The 19,626-nt window shown below is 41.0% G+C and overlaps 2 protein-coding genes across 10 annotated transcripts in view; one reads left to right on the top strand and one right to left on the bottom strand.

Moving 5' to 3' along the window:
- RNF19A (ring finger protein 19A, RBR E3 ubiquitin protein ligase) overlaps positions 1–19,626 on the top strand; it is a 95,488-nt gene that overhangs the window by 61,143 nt on the left and 14,719 nt on the right. For 2 of the 9 annotated variants that reach the window (XR_009215003.1, XM_032760124.2), the window contains exon 11: positions 18,924–19,079. The exons of 1 other annotated variant lie outside the window; for it this stretch is intronic. Coding sequence is in view for 6 of the 8 variants with exons in the window: in XM_032760124.2 (XP_032616015.1) it covers positions 18,924–19,079 (156 nt within the window). In the remaining 2 variants the exon portion in view is untranslated. Of the gene's footprint in view, positions 1–925; positions 947–1,571; positions 3,265–10,304; positions 11,523–11,562; positions 12,010–14,584; positions 15,224–18,923; positions 19,080–19,626 lie in introns of those variants that run through there. 6 more of the 9 variants (XR_009215004.1, XM_058444566.1, XM_032760127.2 and 3 more) reach the window with 6 other exon arrangements.
- SPAG1 (sperm associated antigen 1) overlaps positions 7,443–19,626 on the bottom strand; it is an 82,720-nt gene continuing 70,536 nt past the window's right edge. The window contains exons 16-20 of the mRNA XM_058444571.1: positions 17,652–17,784; positions 15,393–15,519; positions 9,594–9,758; positions 8,232–8,603; positions 7,443–8,116 (exon numbers count right to left, since the gene is read on the bottom strand). Coding sequence (XP_058300554.1) covers positions 7,985–8,116; positions 8,232–8,603; positions 9,594–9,758; positions 15,393–15,519; positions 17,652–17,784 — 929 coding nt within the window. The 3' untranslated portion in view covers positions 7,443–7,984. The remainder of the gene's footprint in view (positions 8,117–8,231; positions 8,604–9,593; positions 9,759–15,392; positions 15,520–17,651; positions 17,785–19,626) is intronic.

Here is a 19,626-nt window from a genome sequence, read left to right as displayed (position 1 = left end):
TGATGGACATTTGGGTTGTTTCCACTTTTTGGCTATTATGAGTAGAACTGCTATGAACATTTGCATACAAGTTTTTGTGTGAGCATATGTTTTCTACTTTCAGTAATAGGGGTTGCAGAATTATTGGATCAAAATAGCAACTCTGTTCAAGTTTTTGAGGAGCTGCCAAACTTTTCCAAAGCAGCTGCACCATTTTACATTCCCATCAGCAATGTGTGCGGTTTTCAGTTTCTCCACATCCTCACCAATACTGGTTTTACTGTCCACCTTTTTTTATCGTAGCCACCCTAACAAAATCTTTGCCCTTGTTTTAGCACAAGTATGAATTAGGATCAAAATTATGTTTATTGAAATAGTCATCCCAATCCGCTGCTTAATTACAGAAAATAATTAGTCTTATTTTGCCGGGCGCAGTGGCTCATGCCTGTAATTCCAGCACAGCCGTTTGGGAAGCTGAGGCAGATGGATCACTTGAGGTCAGGAGTTCAAGACCAGCCTGTCCAACATGATGAAACTCCATCTCTACTAAAAATACAAAAATTAGCCGGGCGAAGTGGTGCACACCTGTAATCCCAGATACTTGGGAGGCTGAGGCAGGAGAATTACTTTAACCTGGGAGGCAGAGGTTGCAGTGAGCCGGGATCGTGCCACTGCACTCCAGCCTGGGTGACAGAGCAGGACTGTGTCTCAAACACAACAAAAAAAGAACAAAAAACAGCTGATACAAAAGGGACACTCTGACTTGCTTTTTAAAAATAAAAATAAATTGGTCCTATTTTACAGATGGGAAACTGATACAAAAGAGATCTAATGGCAGGTAGTAAGATTGAATTTTAGGCTATTTTTGAACTTGGGTCACGATTAAAAATAGAATATTAATTCAGGTTGCTTTCTAAGTCTCCTGTCTGCTTTCTGTTTCCTGCAGTGTGAAGCATACCTGCAGTGGCAGAATTTTTCTTACCAAGTTCCTTCCTTGTGCAATGTGGTACTGGAAATTCTACAGTAAAGTAATCCAGTCACACTGAGCTCTTCCTTCTCATTGACCTGAGTCTATTTCAAAACATGGCTTAGGTTTTACCTCTTCCTGAAGTGTTCTCGAGTATAACCCTATTTGGTCCTTTTAATATCTTTTAACACTTGAACATTTCATCGATGCTGTTTTCTCCTAGGGGAGTCTCTTGCACTTGGTGTTATTGACAGTTTTTTTCCAAATGAAGTATGAGCTCATTAAAAGCAGGGGCTATCTTTTTAAAAGTTTATCCCCCACAATACTTAATACATAAATACATAATACATACTTATTACATAAGTAATAATAAATTACTTATTACATAAATAATACATAAATAGTGTCATTCACTGGCAATGCTTATGCAATTCAGATGTTAATTATTGCATCCTCAGCTTCTATGCCGTAGATCATAAATTCTAATTTCCCTAAGCATCATAAGAGAGATTTTTAGATTTCCAACCCCCTAGACTGTAAGATTCTCAAGTGACTCTGTGCAAACATTTCCAGAACAACTGTTTGAGAAACATTTAGAGTGTCATTGTAAACATTTCTGTAATAGGAACTTCCTAATCTGAACTCTGGAGACAAGAACACCAATGGGGCAATGTCCTCTGGATTCATTCATTCAGCAAACTTTACTAAGCATCCATTAGCCTATACCAGACTCTGGACGTACAACTGTTTGCGTATTGGTTCATTCTCAAAACAATGACAGACTGGAAAATAAAGATGCTATTGCAAACATTCTCTGCAGCTCAAGTTGTGGGGTAACCTCTTGGCTGCTGTACCATGACTAATTTCCAGGAGATGGCACCAGAGGTCCAAGACTAGCCGCTTCTGTCTATATTAATATTTCTATTGGAGGGATCTTAATGTGTGCCTCTTCTCCAGTAAATAAGTATTAAGGTGTCCATACTATTTGAAAAGGTTTCTTTCGTTTTTCTAACACATAGATGATATTATACTTAAAAGAAGAAAGCAGTTATACACATGGAAGGAAAGATAACGGTGCTTATCAAATAAAAGGCATTTTACATGAACCACATAAACCAGCAACCCCAAATGGTAGGAAGATACCCCATTTTGCAGACGAGGAACCTGAAGACTGCAAGGTCATACAGCTCCTAAGTAGAGCTGGGATTTGATTCCAGGTGTATCTGATGCCAAAGTCTGTGCTCTTAAGCAGTTTCCCAGAGGAAAAGGAGAACTGCTGAGAGTTAGTCTCTTGCTTTTCATTGATTCTTCTGACATCAATTGACTTTCAGCCACCTCTTTGATTTTCGGCAAAAGGCATCAAAACCTATAAACTCGGCTGGGTGCGGTGACTCATGCCTGTAATCCCAGCACTTGGGGAGGCTGAAGCAGAAGGATCGCTTGAGGCCAGGAGTTTGAGACCAACCTGGGTAACATAATGAGACCCTGTCTCTAATTTAAAAAAAAAAAAAAAAATAGCCGGGCATGGTGGTGTATGCCTGTAGACCCAGCTATTCCGGAGGATGAGGCAGACGGACTGCCTGAGTCCAGGAGGTTGAGGCTGCAGTGAGCCATGATGATGTCACTGCACTCCAACCTGGGCAACAGAGCTGAGACCCTGTCTCTAAAAACAAGCAAAAAACCTATAAACGTGACAAAATTCATAGTACTCTAGAGATAGATTTATCCTCACAGACATGCCTTGATAGAGGTCAGGCAGGAGAATTCTGTGACTTGCACATCAGTTTTTAGGGAGTCCTTTTGGTCTGAGTGGTACCTACAGGCTAATAGGAAAGTAAAACAAATTCCAGCTACACACTTTGCTCCATTCTCTTCCTAGAGAGCAAAACCCATGTGTTAGGAAAGTAGCTATAAGAAAATATATTTGAAATCACTTTAACAACATGCTGTGCCATAACTCATGCTTAATCTGCACATAACATAGAATCAAGCCTTCTGAACTACTTCCTGGGAGGCCTCTAGTGAACAGTATACTACTCCTAATAGACACCACCACTTGGTAGGATAAAGGGAGTTTTCACTGAGATGCATAAGAAGTGGAAATGAAAAGGTTAAGCTTAAAAGCTCCATGGCTTTGAAGCTTTCCTGACAAATATCAAATTCTCAATATATCCATCACTTTGCAGTCTCAACTTGTAGCGGCCTTTTCATTTTAAGATCTTGCCCATGAAGGAGGCACTCTGAATTTGCCTAGATTAGATTATGGCTCAGTCTGAGCAATTAAGAAATATAATAGCGCCGGGTGCGGTGCCTCACGCCTGTAATCCCACCACTTTGGGAGGCCGAGGCGGGTGGATCACGAGGTCAGGAAATGAGACCATCCTGGCTAACACGGTGAAACCCTGTCTCTACTAAAAATACAAAAAATTAGCGAGGCGTGGTGGCAGGTGCCTGTATCCCAACTACCCGGGAGGCTGAGGCAGGAGAATGGCGAGAACCCGGGAGGCGGAGCTTGCAGTGAGCCGAGATCGCGCCACTGCACTCCAGCATGGGTGACAGAGCGAGACTCCATCTCAAAAAAAAAAAAAAAGAAAGAAATATAATAGCCTGTCTAGACTCAGTATCATAGCTGTCCTTAAGGTTTGCTTTCTTTGCCTTCCAAATTTCACCTTTTCCCTCAAATCCCAGATAGCAAAAGGGCCAAACCATTCACAGTTTCTTGGCGTTTCACAATACACAATATCCTTAGGTGTGTGCTTATTTGGGCTTCAATATAAGTGAAAGGATTTAGATGAGATGATCTGTAACAATTCTCTCCAGGTTACAATGTAACGCAATTCTAAGACTAAGAAAAGGCTGCTGGGGTCCGGCGCGGTGGCTCACGCCTGTAATCCCAGCACTTTGGGAGGCCGAGGCAGGCGGATCACGAGGTCAGGAGATCAAGACCATCTTGGCTAACATGGTGAAACCCCGTCTCTACTAAAATATACAAAAAATTAGCCAGATGTGGTGGCGGGCCCCTGTAGTCCCAGCTACTCGGGAGTATTCTCAGGCAGGAGAATGGCGTGAACCCAGGAGGCAGAGCTTGCAGTGAGCCAAGGTCGCGCCACAGCACTCCAGCCTGGGCCACAGAGCGAGACTCCGTCTTAAAAAAAAAAAAAAAAAAAAAGTTGCTGGGTTTGATCAAGATTGTTGAGAGGAGTGTAAATTCAATAGTGATGGGGGGCAGAAGCCAAAATTCCTTCAAAAAAGGAATCAATGAGAGGTGGGGAAAATGGAGAATGATTTTTTCATTTTGTCTTGTAAAAACAGAAAGTTATCCAGTTTTGAAAGCAATGGTACGGGGAAAGATGAAAGGTTGAGAAAGACTTTTCTTTAGGTGAGGAATAGCTGCGTAGGTTTATAGGCTGACAGGATGGCAGTGATGAAAAGGGAGATATTGCAGACATGAAAGAGAAAGTATTATTCTCAGAGGAAAGTCCTGGAAGAAAAGGGAGGGATGAGATCAGGGGTCAGCATTAGAAAAGAAGGGTAAGACTACTTTCAGGGAGAGAACAGTTGGAGGCAGGGGATCTGGTGATGAGTCAAGAGGAGGGGAAGCTGATTGGAGCAGTCCTATGGGATGGTCCATTACTTCAGTTAAGATCAGGAGGCTGAGGGTGACCATGGGAGCATGTGGTAACAGCTCCAGGGGCCAGACATTAAGAGGCTGGACATGGGAGGTGTGGAATCCTGCATTCAAGATCTGCACACAGGGAACTTTCATATTACCCACGAGCCAGAAATAGTAATGACCTTAGTCTCATATACTGTGCAATTTAGGAAGTATTTTCATGTTATTTTGCAACAAATCTGTCATCCCAGATGATATTTACTTAACATTTAAAAATAAGCAAACTTAAGCCCAGAGTGACTGTGATTTGCTTGGATGTTTTACACCTAGTAAATAATAGTTGTCACACAGTTTTAATTCAAGGGCTTTTAGTTTCTTTCCTTTCCTTTTCTAACATTTTGTCTTTCACGCTTTTGTCTAGAAACTTTGTTCCAAAGGTCCCTAAGGCATGAGTCAAGCTCTGATGATTAAATAACCCACACTCTGTATAGAATTACTTTTGAGACTTTTCTCCTTCCAGATGCACAATTTACAGCAAACCAATTAGATATAACAAGTGCTGACATTCCACTAAAATACTTCAGGTAATATATGTACCCACAAATATAATTATAAAATTACTAAGACATCATTCATTCAGTGAATAACTTACTGAATCTATTATGCCAGGCATTTTGCTGAGCACTATGGGAAACAGAATGGAACCAGATATTTTATATCAGACAAGTAAACTCAAAAACACCAAAACAATGTGGTAAGACATCCTGTGCAAATGCAGTTAATCTTGGGTGAGTGTGCCATGTTTGTGTAATGAAATATCTGCCAGGATGAAATATTAGATGTGAGGACTGAGAGCAAGGAAAGTTTAGAAGCCCAGGTTTCTTAGGCCAGTGTGTGAATGCTGGTACCTTTTGTGGAACTATGGGATAAGTGAAGCCTGAGTTTCAGGGAACAGCGAGTTCCATTTAGTTACAGTATCTGTGAGACATCTGTGTAGAGATGAACAGTTTGAAGTTGGCTTTACAGGTCGAAGCTCAGGAAAGATTTAAAGGCTGAAGAAAGAAGAGATACAGAAGCAGACTGAGAGGTTAAGTGTTTGGATATAGTTACAAACAATAAAAATCTCAGTGGCTTAATAAAAAAAAGCATAAGCTTGTTCATTCTGTGTGTCCAATGTGGACTGGCAGAACCCTGCTTCAAACCAGCATTCAAAGAACGAGGCTGACACAGCCAGTCATCTTGTAACTGCACTAACTCCAACATGAAGCCTTATCACTGTAGCAAGGGAAAAGATCAGGGAGGGTTTGGGGCCAGATCTTGCATACTTTGGCTCAGAAGTGACACATCACTTTTACCTAAACCCTACTGGCAGAAGTGGTCATGTGGCCCCAACCAATCACAAAGAGGCTGAAAAGTACAATCTTGTGTATGCCCAGAAGGGGAAGAAAACCAGGTCTTAGTTAAGAGTAATGCCAGAGTATATTTAAAATTCTGATATTTTCTGCCATTTTATATGTGCAGCATGCAATTTTCTGTTCTATCCAGCTATCACTCAAGCCACATGTTCCAGTAATATTGATTCATGCAGTTCTCTGAACATGCCAAGTGACTTCACACTTTCGTTCAACCTGCACCTTCAATATGCACTTTGATGCCCTTGCATCTCGTTTCCTCTGCCTGGCATGTCCTTTTCTCTTATCCATATGACATACTCAAGCTGTGACAGAACTGTGCCCCATGAGAAACCTTTCCTAACCCTCAGGCAGGCCTGGGCATTCCTCTTGCTCTGTGTTATCACTATAAATACCAAAATTGCCAATTTACATTCACTAATCTTTTACTCATCTGTGACTGTTAAGGAATAGGCACCTGAACCATTAGTCCATTCACATATTTAATATTTTCCATTACACAGCACAGAGTATATGAACTCAAAAGATAGACTGCCCAGGTTTGGATCTTGGAGAGACCACTTGCAACATTTGTAAATCCTCATTAATTTATACAACCTTTTGTTCCATTGTTTCCTCATCTGTAGCAGAGTTATGAAGATTAAGTTAGGCAATGTGTGATAAATGACACACAGTGCCTATCACAAAGCTCAAGAAAATCACCTACAGTTATTAATGTCACTGTGTCAGGCACCAAAAGAGAAAGTTCCCTTATGTCTCTAAAGTTAATTTCAAGTTGCTATGTATAGGAAAAGAGTGGTCCCATTTCTGTAAGTAAACTCCATACATAGGATACATTTCTAACAATCCACCATTTACTTTTATAAAAATTCAATAACATTAAGGAGAAATTTTGTTTGAAGACTAAAGTCCCATTACAGATTTTTCACTTATGAACAAAGAAAGCAGTTTCAAAGAAAGCAGTTACATTCTATAACTATAAAAGATTAGATAAAATAATAATGAATATAGAAACAGTAAACATGATACTAACTTTCACCTTCACTTCTAAGTGAATAAGAAAATGCTCCAGAAAGGGGGAACCCACTACAGACCACAGGAATAAATGACAGTACACTGATGGAGACTGAAATTCCTTCACTTTGACCCAGTCAACAAAGGAGCTTTCAATATATATGAGTTCTTCATGTTCTTTTACAGTAAAGGAATAAATGCAGTCATAAAAGCAGAAAACAAAACAGGCGGAAGGGGGACATTCAAATGTTTGGTAAAATATGGAGGTAATAATTCAGATATAAATGCAGGCTTAGTTTGCTTTAATACAGTGGTTGGTTTTTTGCTTATATAAACAATATGTAAAAGAAAGTAGCTTTTTAAAATCTAGTAAAAAGTGGTAGAAATTTTTGGCAATTTTTGTTCTTAATTATTAGGCAATGCTTCCATATTAGAAAAAATAAGTTCCTCTTATAGCTCTAAATTAATAAACAATTTAATAATCATTTCATGTTATAGACTTCAGTGTTGCATTTCATTTTAACTGACTGTAATCCACAGGTACTAGTACAAAATGGGATTTATGTGTATCTTAGCAGGATATAAGTGATATAATAATAATCACTGTTAATGACTTCCACTTTTAAAAAAGAATGTTAAAGAAATTCATTTCTATCAAACTTAAGAGGACTCCTTCATAGCCCAAAGAAATGCAACTTAACTCAAAATTTTAACAAGTAATTAAAATAATATGTATATTATAAATTAAAATGTATTTTTAACAAGTTCTAAATATTCTTATTTGGTTCTGGTACAGAAGAAAATATTTACAACTAATAAAAAGCAGATTGTAGAATATACATGTTCTATGTAGGAAAATAATTTATAAAATGTTTTATAGTACAGACCAAAAGATCTTTTCTAGGCCAAGTTTTATCCATGCAACTCTTTTACAATACCATCTCATTAAGATTCCTGGAACACATACATGCATGGAAGAAATCTAACAATTATCTTGATTTAAAGCTCATACTGCCTTTTTAGGGCCTGTATATCTTCTAAAGTAAAATGGTTGTTTGGTGTGTCTGAAAGGTCCTCAAACAGCTGTTCAATTAGCTCCTTTTGGCCCTTGCTAATTAGTGTCAACACCATCTAAGAGAAGCAAAAAAAAAAAAAAAACAACAACTCTGTTAGCATAAGTAACATTTTTAAGTTACAGAAACCCTAATAAAACCAATCTCTATTAATAAAATACTTAGCCACTTACCTTAAACCTTTCTGCTTTACTCAGATATAAAAGATGCTGATACACCAATGAGGGATCTTTTTCAATAAGATTATTTTTCAGAGACTGAATGAGGAGAAGGAATGTATCCCCTTCAAGTTTGTTACTTAACAACATTGGCAAATCTTTTGGTGCAGTGATGGCTAAAAGATGTGAACAGGCTTCTCTATCCTTCCTGGTACTGAGACCATTTATAATCTGACCAAATTCATAGGCATTATTAGGCTTGGCTATGGGAAGTTTCTCAGGGTCTTCTGATGACCCACTGCTTTTGTCTCCTTTCTCAGAAGCAAGGCATCCGGTGGAGACCTCCCCTGCAGGTCTTCCAGGCTCCTCCTCATTGCCTTCATTCACCTTCATGAAGAAAAAAACGCATTGTGACACTGAACCACAATCACCACACACATCCTAAGTACATCTGTCAGAATGAGAATTGAAAACTACAAGTAGACTGTACTGTAGTCCAGTTCCAAGTGAAAAATTTGTAATAATTTTTTTTAGGAAGAGAAGTTTTAGGGTCTAAGATCTAATTCATAAAAGTTTTAAAAAATTATTTGACATTGAAACTATGACAACAAAATTTAATTTTTAGAGTTTCCCATAAATACAATTGTTGTATAAATGCCTATATCAATTTTATCTCCTTTTCACAATAAATTTTAACAGAGAAATGAGCTTACATTGCTCGATTCTCCTGAAACAGTTTTTTCTTTCCTCCTTAAAGAGAAAAAAAAAACCTTCCTAGCTTCTCTTACATATTACTCTTAGTGGAAATGTGAGACTATAAATGGGGTATTAGCATTCATGAATGTACAGGGATTCATAGCCTAACATTCTTCCCTAATATTAGGCAGAGAAAAACATCTTAGTTATCTGAATCACAAAAGCAGTTTGATCCTGAGGTAGTTCAAGATCTCTGATGAGGCGGTCATATTTCAGAGTGCTAAAAAGGTCTGAATCAATCTGGAAAATCTCTGAGGTGAGGCTTTCAGGGTCCCTGTAACAAAGTCGGTCCCATCAGGATTCTCCAGGTCTACCCTGGAGCAAAGTCAGCGGCTGTTGGTTCCCAGTGTACTCTGGAGTGGGAGCAGTACAGATGGAGGCCAAAGAAAGGAAGAACTGCAGTAGCGCAGAGACTCCCAGTACCATCCATGGACCCACGTTGGGAAATACAATGGCTAATTATCATTGCAAAGATGTTTTGTTGCTGGTTAAAATTTTGTCACTGATCATCAGAATAAAAACGCAAAATTAAAAATGTTTTAGAACTCATAGGAATATGACCTTAGAATCCAGTCTAAGGTCCCCAAAAGAGTACTTTCAAAGATAATCAAATACAAATACCTCTTGAATCTCAATTTTCCTTCTCTCCTTTTCTTTGTTGAATGATGCTGTCTTATCCTTAAGATTAAGGAGTCTAGTTACCTCTTCCAGTTCCATCTTTGCCTCAATAATACTTGGGTCTAGTAGGATAACTTTATTGAGATCAGTTAAGCTTTTCTGATAATTCTGTAAGTAGGAAGACAGAGAAAATAACTTTCATAAATAGAAGGAGCCTAGAGTAACCTGAGTGGGAGTGGGGTTGATGAAGTGAGTTGTGCAGTATGTGTGCAGGGTCCACATTAATACCACTCTTATAAAGTGAGCCTGTGAGGTGAGTATGCAGCTGAAATATTATAACCCATAATACAGTGAACATCTACTATAGAAGAAAAAGCATAGAATCTGGAGTTAGAAAATGCAAGTTAAATTCTGTATCACCACAACCTTCCCAGTCCCTAACACATGATAAGCACTTGTTGCTTGCTGAATGAATAAATGAAAGAATGAACTCATCCTTGTATTAGCACCTACTAGCAATGAAACTGAAGATCCTACTTAACCTTTCTGGGCTTCAGTCTTCTCATCTTTAACATAAGGGGAACAAAAGCTCTATTCAAATTTCCACAAGGCTGTACCAAGAAATAAATGAATAAATAATAAGTGGCTTAAACCTATAAAGGACTATGCAAATGGTAGTTATTATAATACTTCTGTTCCATAAAATCCTTCCAGGTTGTTTACTCTTCGAAATTGGCTAGAGTCAACATTTAATCTTCCATGAGTCACACAATACATTGAAGAAGTTAAGGGGAAAGAAAGGGCATCTAACAAGACATGACCACTGAATCTAGTAGCAGAGACAGATGCCCCAAAGTCAGTCTGCTGTGACAAGCTATGTTCTCAACTACAGACTAGACCCATGTTTTGAATAAACCAAACTGTGAAGAGGCAAAGAATTGCAAGGATGTGTGACCTCTTTAAGTATTCATTACACATCAGTAACAGCATGCACAAGAGGCTGAGCACAGATAAGCTGAGCTAGTGATTATGTGACATTCCCGGGGCCTAGCTGTAATCCCACATGCCTTTCCCCTCCCCTACAGCAATACACCAGAGCAAGAGGGACATATTTAAAGAGATAACCTTAAATCTGCTCTAATTTATAAAAGTAAATTATTTACAAAGTATAACAAATCTCCAGATACCACTGTCCTACCCAGCACTGGAACCTACCAGGGGGAAAAATGACACTGTATTTATATCCTAAGTGTTCTAGGCAGGGAGCCATACCTGAAAGGCAAGGGAGTGGAGCAGGAGGGCAAGTTGAGGAAGTAATAAAAGCTAATTCTTACCATTCTAAGCATTTTACGAGTATTACTTTACTCTCACAACAGCCCTATAAATATTAACTTTTATTGTTCCCATTTTAAAAATGAAGAATGGGATGGTTACGACAGCAATGACCAGAAGGTGGATGATTACACGGCGTGGAGCTCAAGGGAAAGGACTGAAAATAGACACCTGTGAGCCACAGCCTTGGAAATGGAAGCTCAGCACCCTAGGAGTCAATAGGATCATTTTCATGAATCCAAAAAGCCTCTGCCTAAAGAGCAGCCTGACTGGCTGGAAGAGACATAAGGAAACAAGAAATGCACGTTGACAAGTGTTAGTACTGCAGACAAGCATGAAGAGAGGGCAGAATGGCAGCAAGGGCATAGACAGAATTGGGCAAGGAGGCAGCTAAGAGGGGGCCAGGCTCATTCACTTCACAGATGGTCTCTGAGCATGTCCATGTGCCAGGAGCTAAGGGGACCACGGACAAGACAAGGAAAGACAGACTTAGGCCTTGCATTTATGGAAGCTTACATCCTATGAGGGGAAGCAATTAACATGTAAACAAATGAATAGATAATTACAGACTGTCATTGATGCCATGAAGAAAACTAAAGGTTGAGATGGATACTAACAAGAGAGCCTCCTTTTTCTACAGTTACAGGTGTCAGAGAAGTCAAGACCTGAAGAGAACCCAGCTATGCAGTGTAGAGGGAAGAGCAGAGCTCACAGAAAGTGTGTCCCAGCACTTTGGGAGGCCAAGGTGGGTGGATCACCTGAGGCCAACAGTTTGAGACCAGCCTGACCAACACAGCTGAACCCCGTCTCTATTAAACATACAAAAATTAGCCAGGCGTGGAGTATTCCTAGCTACTCAGGAGGCTGAGGCAGGAGAACTGCTTGAACTCAGGAGATGGAGGTTGCAGTGAGCCAAGATCATGCCACTGCACTGCAGCCTGAGTGACAGAGCAAGACTGTCTCAAAAATAAACAAACAACAAATAATAACAACAAACCAGAAAATGTGGCTTTGACAAGAAAGAAGGCATTAAAAGTTGCTAACCTCATTAGGCCTTTAAAAAGGGATGTATTATAATCACGTGTTTGTGATAATATTTTTGCTGAAACCATAAAAGCAATAGTTATTTTATGATATTCTTTTTGATATTTGTATTGATACATAACAATTGTATACATCATCCTCTACAGCATCCTCTTTCGGGTGGATCTTGCAGCATCCTCTATTGGGTGTAAATTCCCTAAGTAGGCACCATGTCTTTATTCACCTCTATACTCCTAACACACAGCACATAATTGGCACTCAATAAGAAATAAATTGTAAATAAAAGCAAAATGTTCAGTGATATTTTCTTACAAAGAACAGCTGTACATTAAAGAAAGCTCATATTTTTCAAAGCTGGCACCATTAAAAATAACAAAGTCAGAAAACAGAAGATCTGAGGAAAACGTAGAGTTGAGCTGGAAGCTAAAGGCAGGGCACCTGCCACCGTGAGCCCCTGTGTCACTTCCTCATTGCAGTCACCCTGGGCAAACAGACCTGGGCGTGAGTTCTGACACATTCTATAAGCAGTTGTAGCCTTTGAAGATCCTGAAATTAGGCCAAGCATGGTGGCTCACATCTGTAATCCTAGCATTTTGAGAGGCCAAAGTGGGAGGATTGCTTGAGGCCAGGAGTTTAACACCAACCCTGGCCAACATAGTGAGACCCTGTCTCTCTTAAACATTTTTTAAAATTCTGAAATTAAATTCACCTGGCACATACCTCAAATTACTGGACAACAAATCAAGCTATAAGCTACCAGCCTCATAATCTAGTGGGATAGGATTACTCAAATTTGGGATTATTTTTGTGCATCGTAATATAATTTCTGGAATTCATTCCAAGGAAATAGAAAAGTCCAATGAAGTATTAATGATGATACCCACACAAACTAAAGTCCAGTCTTTCATTAGGGTGCAGCTTCTGACCTGTAGTCAGCTTAACAGGTTCAGAAAGTCAGGCAGCCACTAACAGGTAAACATGCTCCAAGAGTTTGGCCATCTATAAACTCATGAGCCATACAGATCCTCATTTACCAAATCTACTAAGCTCAAAGAGGTGAGTAAATTTCAAAGGAGTCTCTTTTAATTTGTGGTGCCATACACCATCTAGGAATTTTTTTTACAAGTGAGTGCATTGCTAACCAAAAAAAAAGAGGGCCAGCGGGGAGGCATGTGTTAGGGTCACATGGACACTGTGTGGCTCCCTCAGCACGGGGGTCCTGGTGGGACACGCAGGCATGACTGCACTGCAGCCAGGGTGGATCTACAATCTGGAAAAGGTGGCTATTCAGTGCACCTGGGTGGTCCTCATTTGCTATATTATGCAACATGACTGCTCTTCTCCCTGCAGAACCTAGATAGTTCCCTTTCAGTCATGGGCACGGAATTAAAACAACTATCTCAGACTCAATCAGTCAAAACAATCCTCTCCCCACTCCCAAACTGCCCTGCTCCTGAATGCTCCCCATTATCACACCACTCCCCTCAACCACCCAGCCACAACCTGGGAGGCATCCCCTCCATCACTTCCCCTAGACATTTGACTGCTATGTCCTGTCAACTTTACCATCAACCCCTGAATTGGCCCCTTCCCTTCTGTTATGGGCTGAATTATGTCCCCACAGAAATTCCTGTGTTGAAGTTCTAACCTCCAGTACCTCAAAATGTAACCATATTTGGAGACAGGGCCTTTAAAGAGGTAATCAAGTTAAAATCAGTAGGCCCTACCAAGATGACTGTGTCTTTTAAAAAGAGAAGATTTGGGCACACACACACAGAGGGAAGGCCACATGGAGACCCAGGGAGAGAACAGCATCTGTAAGCCAGAGACACAGGCCTCTGAAGAGACCATCCCTATTAACACCGTAAGCTGAGACTTCCCACCTCCAGAATAGATTTCTGTTGTTCAGGCCACCCAGTCTATGGCGCTTTGTTATGGCAGCCACAGCAGCTAACATACTTCTCCCTTTCCTTGGACATTACTTTCCTTCAGGTACCTGCTTCTCACCTTGGTGATCTCTCACTTACCTTCCTCCTTATCCTGGGCCCCTCTGATCAACCTTCCATGAGGTCTCCAAATCTGATCCATTACACCACCATTTACCCTGCTCTGGAGGCTCCATCACCTTCAGAATTAAGTCCAGCCTCCTCAGCATGGCCTACCAAGCCCATCAGGATCTGACTATCTCCCTCTATCCCCAGTCCTAGTCGCATCTGGCCTCCAGCTGCACAGTTTGTAAACAAGTCCATCCATTAAAAATGTACACAAGAATGTCAAAGCAGCCTTATTCCTAACAGCCCCAAACTGGAAACAACCTAAGTGTCATCAACTGGTGAATATATACACCAATTGTGATATATTCATACAACGCAGTGATAAAAAGGAACAGTTCCTGATACCCACACAATATAAACAAATCTCAGGTTATGCTGAAAGAAGCCAAACAGTAGAGTCCATTCTATATGATTTATAGTAATGTCCAAAAGAATCAAAACTAATCTATAGTGATAGAAATCAGATGAATGGCTGCCTGAGGGTAGGGGTGGAGGGAGGGAGATTTATCGTACAGGGGCGCAGAGAACTTTCTAGAAAGATGAAAATTTTTTTTTTATTTTTAGCACACACCACCTTCAGAAGAAAATGTTCTTTATCTCGATTGAGATATTGGCTACAAGAGGATATGCATATACCAAAAGTCAATGACCTGCACACTTACTATGTATGAACTTCATCGTATTACACCTTAATAAAATTGAGTTTAAAAAAATTATTTCAGGAAGTACTATTTTCCAATATGTTCTGGTTTTTCCTTGTGATGTTATTTTCTATAAATATGAACATTCATTCATCAGGATTTCCATGCAGAAGAATCTGCGTGAAGAACAATACCCACTTTCTTCTAAACTAATGGCATGGTTTTCTTAGAGAAGAATGGCATTCTACAGACTTACACTGACCATCAGCTGGCTTAAGGCCCAGATCACTATAAGCTTTCAAGTCTCCGACGTGTCTCTCCCAACTTCCGCAGGGTCACCCATCTTCCATTCTGATGCCTTCCCTACCCAACCTCCAACAGCAATCCTTGCCGGAGGAACCAGCAGCATTACTGCTAGTTTCAGTAATTCAGTACCAAACCTTCCTCTATCTTAAAATGAACCTACTATAACTAACAATATTCCTCAGAAAACTAGAGAATAAATCATCATTTTGGAGCTGGAAGGAATCTTAGAAGCAATCTAGTTTCGCATTACGGTTAGGGGTGAAATCTGAGGCCTCTATCAAGGTTTTAGAACTGGTTAGTACAGTTCTAGGATTAAATCCAAGAATAATCTCAATCCCATCCCAAGATCTGGAGATTTATGCTTGTGAAAACCACTTGATTTGTTCAGAACTGAAGTTTATGCATTAAAATGAAGATTTCCTCACCTTGAGTCCTTTATGAGCCAGAGCTCGTCTATAGAAGGCTTTCACGTTCCCATCATCTAGCTGAAGTGCCTGATCACAGTCCTGCTTTGCCTCTTCAAACTGGCATAGCTTCAAGTAGCAGAGAGCTCTGGCATAATGCAACGGAACTCAGTATTATGAAAAGTAAAGATTGGCTATCTATAAGTTTTAGACAGCTAAGAAAAATCAGAAAATAGCTCAATATGTCTGTTTCTATACCACTGCGGTTTCCATTGAAACTTAACATTTGATTCAATTATGGCACTGGGGATACAACTGCAAACAAAATACAGTCACAGCCCTCAAGGAGGATGCAATCAAGTGGAAGAGACAGACCATTAAAACAAGCAAACACAATAAAATCTGTGCAAAGTACTCTGGGAGCATACGGCTGAGAACTACATCAGATTCAGTGGGGCTGAGACAAGGCGCCGAGCAGGCAGGGAAGACTTCCTGGAAGAAGTAACATTTAAGTCGAAATCCAGAGTATAAAGTTAAGAATTATCCAATGCAAACGCACTGGGTTGAGAGAGTTCAGACGGAGGTAGCGGGGAGCTGAGGCCAAGGACACAGTGAGTGCACAGACTTACGGTGGAAGAGAGTATGGTGTTCCTGAAGAATTAAGAAGAGTTCCATATGGCTGGAATGCAGGGATGAGGCTGGAAGAGCAGGCAAGCCAGATCACAAAGGGCATTGTAAGTCATGGCAAGGAAGTTGAGCTTTATAAACTGAGCTTAATGGAAGTCCGATGAAGGGTTTTTAATAGGGGCTGACATGTTTGCCATGTTTTAGACAGTCCCTCTGGCTACAGCTTGGAGAATGAGACGATGGAACAAAGCTGTGCAAGGACACCATGAGGGTGCTGCAGACACTTAGGAGGAGAGGACAGTGGCCCAGAGCAAGGGAATGACAGGGGGGTGGTAGCAAGGAGACAGAAAGGGTCATGCTGAGATGGATTTGGGATTTAGAAGGTAGGAGCATCTGAGCTTGCTGACTGGAAGAGGGAGGTCGGGGATGATACCCAGCCCTGAGTGCAGAAGAGACGGGGAGTGCTTCAGTCTGGAGCTCAGAAGGCAGAGATTTGGGAGACATCATTGTAAGGTGGTGAGTGGACCTGGGGAGAGGATGGAATGGCCTCTAGAGTACACAGAAAGGAAAAAGGATCTAGACCCTCAGAACTATGAGAATTCTAGGGAAAGAAAAGCCTACAGAAGGAGAGGGAGAGGACGAGAACCAGGCAATGAGCTGCCTGCCACCTCCTCTGCCGCCAAGAGGAGGAGGAGTCTTCACAGAAAACTGAGTGGCCAATAATGCCTGATCCTACAGAGGCTGAACAGAAGGGCAGAAAAACATCTGTTGGATTTAGTGACATCTTTTGGATTTAGTGACATCTTTTGCCCAATATTCTATCACCATATTCTATATAGGTATCTTTTACCACGTGGCAAAGACGGTACCTGAGCAACAATCTGCCCATTCCTGCTGCACACTATAAATGACGCTGGTGCCTTCCTGCAGCACTTCAGAAGGAAAAGGGCATTCTCCATAAGACGGTATTTTTTTTTTTTTTTGAGACGGAGTCTCACTCTTTCACCCAGGCTGGACTGCAGTGGCGCTATCTCGCTCACTGCAAGCTCTGCCTCCCGGGTTCACACCATTCTCCTGCCTCAGCCTCTGGAGTAGCTGGGACTACAGGCACCTGCCACCGCGCCCAGCTAATTTTTTTTTGTATTTTTAGTAGAGACGGGGTTTCACCATGTTAGCCAGGATGGTCTCGATCTCCTGACCTTGTGATCTGCCCGCCTCGGCCTCCCAAAGTGCTGGGATTATGGGCATGAACCACCACGCCCGGCCAAGACACTATTTTGAAAGGCCATTGATTCCTGCTCCTCCCATGCTGGACAATGCCCAGGCCCAGCTAGCTGCAATGAGGCCAGCAAGCCAGGAAATGCTGAATCAGAGTTGCACAAGCCAAAGCAACCATGGTCGCTTTTGGGAACCTGATGGCGCAAACTATGTCAGACCTCCCATCCCGCCCACACCTCAGGCTTCCAGTCTCTGTAGAACTCCCGCAGCCTCACCTCTTTCAAAAACACTTGGTTAGGACAGCTTGCTATAGAAATTCCTAGAACCATCACAAAAAACTTTGGCAATTACTTAATTTTGTTAATAAAATAACAAAATATCTTTAATAATCAAAACTATTAACATAAGAAATATATAAAGTTACAAAGAACTTGCCTGTTTGTATATATGGCACATTCCTTATTGTTAATCTTTAAGCATTCGCTGTATTTACTGAGGGCGTCTTCATAGTTTTTGTCATTTACACATTGATTTCCTTCTTCCTTAAGGGCTTTAAATGTTTTTTCATCTATGGGACAGAACAAAAAAGAGGAAGTATTTGTACAAGCACCTCTATAAAATCTTAAGTAAATCTTCTATTGCAAATTAACTTGACCACACAGCATGCAGAGTGAAAATCTAAATGGAACAAAACTTTGTAGACAAATTAAAATGACAAATAGGCTATAAGTAAAAATAATTATATAACTATGATACTATTATTTTCTAATTAGAAATAAGATACGAGTGCCGGGCACAGTGGCTCACGCCTGTAATCTCAGCACTTTGGGAGGCCGAGGTGGGCCGATCACCTGAGGTCAGGAGTTCAAGACCACCTGACCAACATGGAAACCCCATCTTAACTAAAAATATAAAATTAGCCAGGCGTAGTGGCGCATGCCTGTAATCCCAGCTACTCGGGAGCCTGAGGCAGGAGAAGCGGTTGAACCTGGGAGGCAGAGGTTGTGGTGAGCCAAGATCATGCCATTGCACTCTAGCCTGGGCAACAAAAGCGAAACCCCATCTCAAAAAAATAAAATAAGACACAAGTAATAATTCTGTCATCTTATCCATCTTGACATGCCATCTTTTCTCTACTAGGATTCTAAAGACAGTAACAGAGGCCAGAACCACCTTAGAGATGGAGAGAATTAAACAAACAATGCTAACAGGGCTCAGGTGACTATATGACAAGAGGTAGAGTCTCCAATAAGTCTGCACATGTGAACTAGCAACCCTCACAATGTTTTCTGTCATCTCCATCTATGCTGCCTCACACAGCACTTTTACAGTGGTACAGGAGCACTTCAGACCTCTGGTTAAGTTTGGATATGACAGAACCAGTCAATGAATGGGATACAAATATCCACAGTGTTTTGCTTGGCAACTATTTTGTGAATAGTGAACACTCCTCTTAAAGCCTGAAATGGACATCTATCCGGCACCCCAAATTTCCTTCAGAAATCATATCTCTTTCATTCTCTGTTCCTTTGGTTAAGTGAAGCAAACCTCACTCCGGCCCTAACCTTTGGGATAATCATTTTATTAATCAGCACATCATGGTCCTATGGCCATAGTAATCCAATTGTTCAGGAATGAGTCTATAAGGGCTGATAAAATGTTTTGAAAGATTCTTGTGAAATCTTTTTCTTTCCTGTGGGATTTAAGGCTCAAAGGAGGAGCTATTTTTCCATCTTGTGATAAAAAGGGATGGTGTGAGAATGGGGCCATCAGAGCAAGGAAGAGGCCAAGATGGAGAGCTGGAGTCTCTGAGTCCTGAATCCAGCCATCCCTGCAGCCACTCCACTTGTGGACTTGTCCATAGTAAGTGCCCATAAACAGCTTTTTGCTTACTTGAGGTATTACAAGTTGGGCTTTCTGTTGTCTACAATCAGAGTCTGAACTGCTCATTACCAGAATTACAGACTATCCCTATTATCTTGCAGTGAACATGGCTGACACCCTGCTCAGAATCTGTTTCCGGGACCTCAATATTCATTCAGCTATCACCCCTCTCCTATTCAGGACCACGTGTTCAGGGGAGGCTGACCTCACTGATCAAAACCCCAGATCTAAGCCAATCAGTGCATGGGGTGTTTCCTCATCAAAGAGATTGGCTCAGGGATGGGCACATGGCCCAATTCAGATGAACAGAATAACAGATTAAAAAGCCTGGGCTTTGGGGAAATGTACTTCCTCATTCTTTTGTTTTGTTTTGTTTTGTTTTGTTTTTCTGAGATGGAGTCTCGCTCTTTCACCTGGGCTGGAGTGCGGTGTGTGGCGCGATCTCGGCTCACTGCAAGCTCCGCCTGCTGGGTTCACGCCATTCTCCTGCCTCAGCCTCCCGTGTAGCTGGGACTATAGGCACCCG

Source organism: Hylobates moloch, unplaced genomic scaffold (genome assembly GCF_009828535.3).
Source record: "Hylobates moloch isolate HMO894 unplaced genomic scaffold, HMol_V3 SCAFFOLD_9, whole genome shotgun sequence".
In the NCBI taxonomy this organism is placed as follows: domain Eukaryota; kingdom Metazoa; phylum Chordata; class Mammalia; order Primates; family Hylobatidae; genus Hylobates; species Hylobates moloch.
Note: the sequence above shows the minus strand (reverse complement) of the source record. Positions and strands in the feature narration are given on the sequence as shown.